The sequence below is a fragment of the Poromitra crassiceps genome (genome assembly GCF_964638095.1).
Source record: "Poromitra crassiceps genome assembly, chromosome: 1".
NCBI classification, from domain to species: domain Eukaryota; kingdom Metazoa; phylum Chordata; class Actinopteri; order Beryciformes; family Melamphaidae; genus Poromitra; species Poromitra crassiceps.
In genome coordinates this window covers 42,309,449-42,319,448 of record NC_139623.1, presented here as the reverse complement: position 1 = coordinate 42,319,448, position 10,000 = coordinate 42,309,449, and the positions used below count along the sequence as shown (strand labels likewise).

Below are 10,000 nucleotides of genomic sequence, written 5' to 3'. Positions count from 1 at the left end.
CCTATGTAAAAAGATAGGTCTTAAGATTTTTCTTAAAAACATTAGTGGAAGAGGAGTTCTGCAACTCTAGAGGAAGGGTATTCCACAGCCTAGGGGCATAAGAGCTAAAAGCAGCCTCTCCGTATCTTATTGTTCTGGACCGCGGAATATGAAGTTGTGACGACTCTGAGGACCTAAGGGCTCTGACAGGACTCTGAGGACCTAAGGGCTCTGACAGGACTCTGAGGACCTAAGGGCTCTGACAGGACTCTGAGGACCTAAGGGCTCTGACAGGACTCTGAGGACCTAAGGGCTCTGACAGGACTCTGAGGACCTAAGGGCTCTGACAGGACTCTGAGGACCTAAGGGCTCTGACAGGACTCTGAGGACCTAAGGGCTCTGACAGGACTCTGAGGACCTAAGGGCTCTGACAGGACTCTGAGGACCTAAGGGCTCTGACAGGACTCTGAGGACCTAAGGGCTCTGACAGGACTCTGAGGACCTAAGGGCTCTGACAGGACTCTGAGGACCTAAGGGCTCTGACAGGACTCTGAGGACCTAAGGGCTCTGACAGGACTCTGAGGACCTAAGGGCTCTGACAGGACTCTGAGGACCTAAGGGCTCTGACAGGACTCTGAGGACCTAAGGGCTCTGACAGGACTCTGAGGACCTAAGGGCTCTGACAGGACTCTGAGGACCTAAGGGCTCTGACAGGACTCTGAGGACCTAAGGGCTCTGACAGGAGTGTAAACTGATGAAAGGTCATTAAGATACGGGGGGGCAAGTCCATGTAGGATTTAAAAAACCACTAAGAGCACCTTAAAATCGATTCTAAAATCAACCGGTAGCCAGTGGAGAGACTTTAAAAATGGTCAAATTTCTTTGTGTTCGTCAGTACTCTGGCAGCTGCATTTTGAACCAGTTTCAGTTTATTAATGCCTTTTTTTGGAACACCGGTGAGAAGGGCATTGCAGCAGTCTAGACGACTAGAAACAAATGCATGGATTAGTCTCTCAGTCTCAGTCTCTCTTAGTCTGTTAATAATGCAGTGCACCCTGATGACTAGATAAATAATAGTCAGACTATAATGCCAGCGTATGCTTTTGTACACTTGCCATTCTGCTATACTTGGGCTTAGCTCAGAGAGGAACAAATGAAGCCTATGCTTTCTACTGACTGATAATGTTGATGTGGCTTATACAGTCATAATAATGCAGTCTAAAATATATTCACATTTTTTAATTGTGTATGATTTCTCCATGCGGTGTGCACTGGCTGGCCTGTGTGTGCGACACACACTGTATCTAATGGCTAACTAATTTGTTGTGATCCGCTCCAGTTGACACCACAGAATGCTCTGTTTTGACAATCCCTAACCCCACCCCCACCTCCACCACCACCACCACCACCACCACCACCACCACCACCACCACCTCCACCACCACCACTGCAAATGTCCCAGCTTCTCCTCTAGCCAGGCGAAAGAGCAGTGCTTCACCAGCACCACGGGTAATCACTCGTTCAGCCTGGCTGCTTCTCCACTTGATTTAAGATCTCCCCTGAATTGTAATGGATTAATTGGTTGAACGTACAGAGCGACGGCCTGCTAAGTCAGCCTGAACGGAATAGGACTAAACGGCATGAAAATGAGCAGTCCCATGTACTCACAGATGACTGAAAATGTCCACAAGGATAGATAGAGGACCGAGATTTGCTGGCAGAAATAGGGATGTCGCCCTAAGGCACGGTGTGTGTGTGCTCTTGTGATGGTTTGTGTTGTGCTAGTTGTGTGTGTTTAGGTAGACATGGTTAGCCTGCCGGTGCCTGGCTTGATGAGCAGGAGCGCTAGCTAGCAGCGGAGTGTAATGTCCCTGCTTTAACACTTAATAACCCTGCCAGTGATTTAGTGCCGATGAGGCTTTTCCCTGTGTGTTTTGTTCTCTCTATAAAAGCCCGACAGCGTTTATAGAAAGGCAAAGCACCCCCCCCCCCTCCCAGCACTCACCATTAATGAGGATTAAGGTGGTGAGACCACATTTACCAGCATTATTGTTTTCTATTTGTGTTTGGAACATGTTGTTCATGATGATATTGAAAGCACCTCAACAGTGTAGGACATTTAAACAAATATTTTGAAGGGCAGATTTTACAGTCTAAAAAAATGGGGGCATTTACAAAAATGGGTGGGGGGGGGGCACTTAAAACATGAATTACTGCATAAAGTTGCTAAAGCGTAGTGTGGACAAACAGCGCACCGTTTGTGTGAGTGTGTGTTGTCTTCATCTTCTGGCAACCAGCTTGCAGGTGTTGAGTGTGTGTGTTAGAGATAGATATTAAATGAATTGAATGAAAAAAAAGATAGAAATCTTGGGGGGAATTTTTGCCCCTGGATCTTGGTTTTTAGGGGTATTCTGAGATTTCTTGGGGGCACAACAGTTTTTGGCGAAAAACAAAACAAACAAAACTCTTTCTTTGTATCTTTCCGTCTTTCCGGCTCCCATTTCCCTCCCTCTTTTGCTGTACTTTTCTCCTCTTCTGGCTGCCTGGGTGTCTTCATTCTCGTCATAAGCGGTCGGTGGGCGAAGCGTTCCATAAAAGAGGATTAATATCTGCTCAGTTTAAACTCTGCTCAGCACATGTTTACTCCCAGGTGCTGAGTGGCTCCTGAAGCAGCCACTGACATTCTCTCTCTCTCTCTCTGTCTGTCTCTGGCTCTCTGTCTCTCTCTCTCTGTCTCTGTCTGTCTCTGGCTCTCTCTCTCTCTGTCTCTGTCTGTCTCTGGCTCTCTCTCTCTCTGTCTCTGTCTGTCTCTGGCTCTCTCTCTCTCTGTCTCTGTCTGTCTCTGGCTCTCTCTCTCTCTGGCTCTGTCTGTCTCTGGTTCTCTCTCTCTCTTTCTGTCTCTGGCTCTCTCTCTCTCTCTGGCTCTGTCTCTCTCTGTCTCTCTCTCTCTCTCTCTCTCTCTCTCTGGCTCTGTCTCTCTCTCTCTGTCTCTGGCTCTCTCTCTCTCTCTGGCTCTGTCTGTCTCTGGCTCTCTCTCTCTGGCTCTGTCTGTCTCTGGCTCTCTCTCTCTCTCTCTCTCTCTCTCTGTCTCTTTGTATTGCAGGCTGACCTGACGGGCATCAAATGGAAGAGGTATGTGTGGCAGGGACCCACCTCTGCGCCCATCCTCTTCCCGGTGACAGAGGAGGACCCCATCCTGTGCAGCTTCAGCCGCTGCCTGAAGGCGGACGTGCTGAGCGTGTGGAGGCGGAGCCAGCGGCAGGGCCGCAGGGAGCTGTGGCTCTTCTGGTGGGGGGACGACCCAAACTTCACCGACCTCATCCACCACGAGCTGGCAGGTAGGGGGCGCCACGGCACGTACAGTACATAAGGGGCAGTGTTGTAGTCAGACTCTGACTCAAGTCCGAGTCCTGGACCCGTTCGGACTCAGAAGTTGGAGACGAGGACTCAGACTTGTTAATTGATAAAGACTGTTTTTTTTACAGGCCTTAATAATGTGGCGTACGATATTAATAGCTATATCAATACTGTGACATTATTCAATTTCGTGCAAAGGCAGGCATGTGTGTTCCACCTATATGGGCATTCACGTTCATATTCAGTAACTCTCGGACTCTTGGAGCTAATGGGGACTTGACTCGGATTCTTCTTTGGTGACTTGGACTCGAACACTCGACGTGGACTTGAGAAATAGTGACTTGACTACAACACTGCATAAGGGCATGTCATTTTAGTAAAAAAAATTAATCCCTTGCAGGTGAAAAAAATATATTACTTTTGGGGCATTTTGCCTTTATTGGATCGGACAGTTAGCAGACAGGAAAGGTGGTGGGAGAGAGGGGATGACATGGACCACGGACCGGATTGGAACCCGGGTCGGCCGCGCGAAAGGACTAAGCCTTTGTGGTACGCGTTGTACCAGGCGAGCCACCGGGACGTCCCGTGAATTTCCGATTGATGCTTTCCGCCACCATAGAAGTGAGAGGTCAGGGGGGGTCAGCTACAGTGAAGCAGCACCCTGGAGCCGTGGAGGGTTTCACTGACTCCTTCAAGGACACTTCAGGCTGGACACTTCGTGACACAGAGGCAAGGCCCTGCGTTTGAACAAAGTCTCCACCCTGCTGCCCACGAGTAGTCACAAAGCCCACTTCCATTGTTGGAGTTGTAATGGCATATGGGATGATGACGGGAGAGTTATAAGCCTGTATTCTCTGTGACAACAGGCTTTAATAGCCTTCAGTGCATTTCTATGCAGATGAGATCTCTCGCAGTTGTCCCTTGGCACTGTGGCAAGAGAAAGAGTGTATGAATATGGAATTCGCCCCATCCTTTCCGACGCACCTTTTGTCGCGTTCCGCTCAAGGTTACAGAGACAGTTAAAAGAGTGATGGCTGTAAAAGATAATGGGGAATGTGGAGGGCTCGCTTTTGTGAAGGAGGCACTTGAACATAGTAGATCTCCCTGTCAAGATAGCTTATTGGTTGTACAATGAGGAAATAATACAGTTTCACTGCTTGATTGTCAGGCAGACACTGGGGAGATTCCCTGTAGGTGAGTGCTCCAGGGAGGTGTTAAACGTCTGTCATCTGATGCCTCACAAATGCCCCCCCTCACCCTCTGGCTGCATGATGAGCTAGCTGGGCTGGCTGGTACTGGCAACACCTGTAGGGTAACTCCCTTTCCCTGGAGACACTGGGCACCACACTTCTCCTGTCTGTGTGTGTCATCATGTCACCAGTATCTCCTGCCCTGCAGCAGACAAAGTGGCAACCTAGAGTTTGCACTGGTGAGGTAGAACAAACCAGAGAGTTCCCCAAACTTTTGAGTAGCCAGTCTGATTGAAAAAGTAGCCGGATCATGTTTCGCGGCGTTTGTTCCAGTGGTCCTTTCCCCCAATTAATAAATAAACCTCAAATATGTATCCATGAGTGTGACAATTGAAATAATCCAAACAGGCCCGTAGCGGGTTTGAGAAATACAGAGATCATTTTACCGCGGCGTGGGCTCTGCCCTCCCGGTCAGAACATTTTGTCCATTTTAAAGAAAAATGCTTCAATCTGGTGCACTTTGAGAGCAAAATTAAGAGTATATTTGATCCTTTTCTCACTCACTCCTATGTCACCACTTGCTCTCCCTGCAGGGCTTGAAATTAGCTTTTTTGACCACCTGCCAATATGGCTGCTAGAAGTTACCAGCCAATTAGAATTTCCACTAGCCAAAATGTTTTTCTTGAAATAAACCAGAATATGAGTGGGTTAATTTAAGCATAAGTATCAGTAAGTGGCCCGGGATTCTCAAAGCCTGTGTTGAGGGTCACACGAACAAAAATGCACTCTTGAAGCTAAATAAATCCAAAACCAACAAGTTAATTATTTACACTTTTTTACTTCAATATCATTTTTTACACATGAGATTACTTTTAGCCTTTTAGTCATAAAGATTATTGAAAGATATTCCATATTCCAGACTGAAATGTTATAACAGTGGAGTATTGGCCAGAATGACATGAACATTTGGACACTTATTCAGCAGGTATCAGCACTGTACTTTTTTTTTTTTTTTTTTTTTTTTTTTAACAGTGTATAAAGTAACCGGTAGGCCAGTAGACGGAGAAATCGCCGGCTACCGGGGCTTGGGGAACTCCCTGACAAACTGTAGTCTGATGTCACATCTTGCACTGGTGAGGTAGAACAAACTGTAGTCTGATGTCACATCTTGCACTGGTGAAGTAGAACAAACTGTAGTCTGATGTCACACCTTGCACTGGTGAGGTAGAACAAACTGTAGTCTGATGTCACATCTTGCTGGTGAGGTAGAACAAACTGTAGTCTGATGTCACATCTTGCACTGGTGAGGTAGAACAAACTGTAGTCTGATGTCACATCTTGCACTGGTGAGGTAGAACAAACTGTAGTCTGATGTCACATCTTGCTCGTGAGGTAGAACAAACTGTAGTCTGATGTCACATCTTGCACTGGTGAGGTAGAACAAACTGTAGTCTGATGTCACATCTTGCTGGCGAGGTAGAACAAACTGTAGTCTGATGTCACACCTTGCACTGGTGAGGTAGAACAAACTGTAGTCTGATGTCACATCTTGCTGGTGAGGTAGAACAAACTGTAGTCTGATGTCACATCTTGCTGGTGAGGTAGAACAAACTGTAGTCTGATGTCACATCTTGCTGGTGAGGTAGAACAAACTGTAGGCTGATGTCACATCTTGCTGGTGAGGTAGAACAAACTGTAGTCTGATGTCACATCTTGCTGGTGAGGTAGAACAAACTGTAGTCTGATGTCACATCTTGCACTGGTGAGGTAGAACAAACTGTAGTCTGATGTCACATCTTGCTGGTGAGGTAGAACAAACTGTAGTCTGATGTCACATCTTGCTGGTGAGGTAGAACAAACTGTAGGCTGATGTCACATCTTGCTGGTGAGGTAGAACAAACTGTAGTCTGATGTCACATCTTGCTGGTGAGGTAGAACAAACTGTAGTCTGATGTCACATCTTGCTGGTGAGGTAGAACAAACTGTAGGGTCCAGGACTCCTTATTTTTTAATTTAGGTGTACCAGCACATAATTTAGGTGCACCCAAAATTTTACACCGTGCCTTTTGCCGCCGCAAAATACATTTTAAGCGTTACCTTTTTTTTGTTTGTTCCCACATTGGTAAATCTGACCAATCTTAACACATTGTGTAAATGACTGTAAACATGAATAAAACCTTTTTTGTTGCATTTTTTATTTTTTTATTTTTTTTAATCTGTGTAACACATTCTGCTCAACAGCCTAAACCCAGCTTTCAGATAGTACTCATTATCAATACTCCACATTAAAACTGAAAAAAAATTATCATGAAAAAATAAAACAGAATAATAAATGATAACAGATTCTATAGTCAGGGCCCTATACAAGACATGCAACAAATTGTAATAGTTATATTCAGATTGATTCAATCGATCTGAATAGCTTAATAACTATTTGAATTTGTTGCATGTTTTATTTATGCTTCAAATACTATTACCCCAATAATAACGTTATTGTATTGTACGTTGTGCATGCGCGATTTGAAGAGACGTCCTCTCTTTTTTTTAGAATGTCTGAAATGACTCCAATGAATTGGACACGATCGCAGTGTCAAGATGACTGTAAGTTGGATTGACGTCTAACCCGCTTTTCTTCAAGAGGGATTTGATACTTATACTTTGGAAACGGCACCTCTTTGCCTATATAATAAGCCATGTTAAATTTGATCATCATTTCAGCCTCCTCGCTGGCTCTGTTTGCTGTTGCCTGGCGCTGAATCGCTGCGGGGATGAGAGTGGCTGGGCCTGCCACACACCTGTCACGGCATGTGATGTGTTTTTGGGAGGAATTGTGTTGCTTCAATGACTCGATTCGGAACGCCGTCGCTGTCACGAAAAGTGACAGTTCGCTTCATTTTTGAGGTGTGGCGTTGCTGAAGGAGCAATAGGCTGAGCACTGTCTGTGTCACGTTTCACTAGTCTCGCTGGAGGAGGCTGGCCAGCGAGACACACGCGGTATCGTTTTCCCTGGCAGTGTGTGTGTTAGAGCCAATCAGAGGCAGAGCGGGGCGGGTTTGTGCAGAATGGACATCCTTGTCATTCAATAGGAATATGAGGAGGAGGATCTGAGCGAATCAGAGACAGACTCAGCGGGGCCGATCTTTGCCAAAGCACATGGCTTAGGAGGGGGAAAAAAGACACTATAAATTCCAGGCTGCACTGGTGCGTGTTCTAAAACTATTTACACGCACTGGCTAGAGCTGTCACTTTTTATTCGAAATTCGAATTCAACTTCAAATGTGGGGGACATGTTCGAATGTAATTGACCTGTTCGAATTTTTTTTTTTTTTTAACTCATTGAGTGCCAAGGACGAGTATGTTCGTCAATTCAGATACTAACGTAGAGTGCCAAGGACGAGTATGTTCGTCAATTGCGTTTTTTGACGGTGGGACGTGGATCAAAGCCTCAGGCATCTCCTGTACAAATATTGTAGCTATTGAAGGTGTATAACCTATTTTACGGACTCATTAGGTGGCGACAGTGCTCTCCAGATTAGAGAAAGGTCCGGAAAACAGCAGGAAAAAGCCCCGTGATGAAAGAGAAACCGCTCATGCTGCAGCCAGAGCCATATAGATTGCTCTGTCTGCAGCTGACGTTGGCTGCGAACAGCAGTCAATCCGCGCCCACAACTGAGCCCCTCTGCCTCTGTCTGTCTGCATAGTTTCTCCACATGATTAGCCGCCAGAAAGGCAGCACCCGACGCCGAAGGGCCAAACCCTTCCCTGCAGTCCGGTTTGGCATTTCCGTGTCGCCCTGGGAGCCGGCGCACAAAAACGGAGCGCTCTGAAAATAGACTGGGTGCGTGTTAGGCTGTATGTTAGTGTGGGGAGGAGTTTGCAGCTGAGGGGGGGAGAGGGGGGTGGGGCACGCAGGGCACCACACAACTACACCACGTCACTACATCAGAAAATATTAGCTTCAGACTCAGTGAATGTGCTTGAAATGCTTCATTTCACAAAAGGCGGAATAACTCGGCTTCTAATTTGAAACGTGTCTTTTTGCTCAAAACAACCTATCTTCTCCGGCTCATAACTAAAGAACGGAAAATGGTATCAATAAACTTTTTTTTGCAGATGATAGAAGAGAGTCTCATCGTTCTTTGTCCGTGTTCGGTGTTTACATAGTAATATCACACAATATTCTGTGGGCCTCGAGAAATCACTGAAAACGCTCTGAAACTCTGGCACTGGGAGCGTCCGTTCTCCAAAAGTGGCTGGCACTCAATGAGTTAATAAAAAAAAATATATATATATATATATATATATATATATATATATATATATATAATAATAATAAATATATATTTACAGTATATGTGTGTGTGTGTGTGTGTGTGTGTTTGTGTTTGTGTGTGTTTAGTGTCAGAGCATGTGTCATCAAAAGTATAAACATTTATCATTTCAAGACGGTTTCACGTATCCAAATTCTTTGTAAGTCTTTAGATCAGGGAAGTCCAGGGATGACACAGAAAAAGTTTGGGCTCATTCGGGCAAATGGCCTAGGACGAGTTCGTTTTTTTTTTTTTGAGAAAGTCCAAGATGGCGGAAAATCTAGCAGACTTAAATGGGCGTGGTCTATATGGATAGATGCGTATTGATCCAGGGAATCCAGCAGATGTGGAATTTTGATTCTACGCCTCACGGTTCAGCAGTTATGGGTCAATATGCAAAAGGGTCTGTTATAGCGCCACCATCTGGCTAATATGGCTAATTTTTTGTCTCTGAGTAGTGGGGCACATTTCCAACCTATGTGCAAGGTCTGGCTACTGTAGCCCTTACAGTTTTTGACGTGCATGCTGTTTTAGGGCGGAATAATAATAATAATAATAATAAACGGAACAGATACAATAGGGATCCACGCACTTCGTGCTTGGACCCCTAATAATAATAATAATAACAACAACAACATTGTTTTCTAACTTAGCATCGATGCTAGCGCGACTTCCCCAGCTATCGTCATTGCCTGCTTACTGCTGCTTGTGGTAATGTTAATCCCATGTCAGAAAAAGTCTCCAGATTTGTCGCGTTAGTCTCTTCGGAGAAAGATTGTCTCCAGGAGGGTCTGAAAAGTTGTCTCGAGTTGGATGCAGCCAAGTTTGTGAGGCAGTGTTGTGACTGTGAGCGTCCAAGCTAACAGCAGTGGAGAGGAGCTGACTGACTGGACCATGAGGACAGCTGAGGATTTTTTTTTTTATATTCTTTTAATATTTTATATTATATTATATATATTTATACGATGTAACTAGGGATGGGCGCGAGTACTCGGGTACTCGAGCACTCTTTCATAACGTCAGTACTCGAGTAACATTTCTGCTGTTCGGGTACTCGCCCCACTCCCCACCCCTTTAAAAATGGTCTAAGATCTACGCACGCATCGTCATGTGGATCTGGCAGCATGAACTGCACGGGCGTCAAGTCAGCCAGAATGTACAAGT

General features: G+C 45.5%; 1 protein-coding gene across 2 annotated transcripts in view; it reads left to right on the top strand.

Moving 5' to 3' along the window:
- The window catches only part of med13a (mediator complex subunit 13a), a 260,218-nt gene that overhangs the window by 21,605 nt on the left and 228,613 nt on the right, over positions 1-10,000 (top strand). For both annotated transcript variants that reach the window (XM_083638644.1, XM_083638643.1), the window contains exon 2: positions 3,083-3,317. In XM_083638644.1, the coding sequence (XP_083494770.1) occupies positions 3,083-3,317 (235 nt within the window). The remainder of the gene's footprint in view (positions 1-3,082; positions 3,318-10,000) is intronic.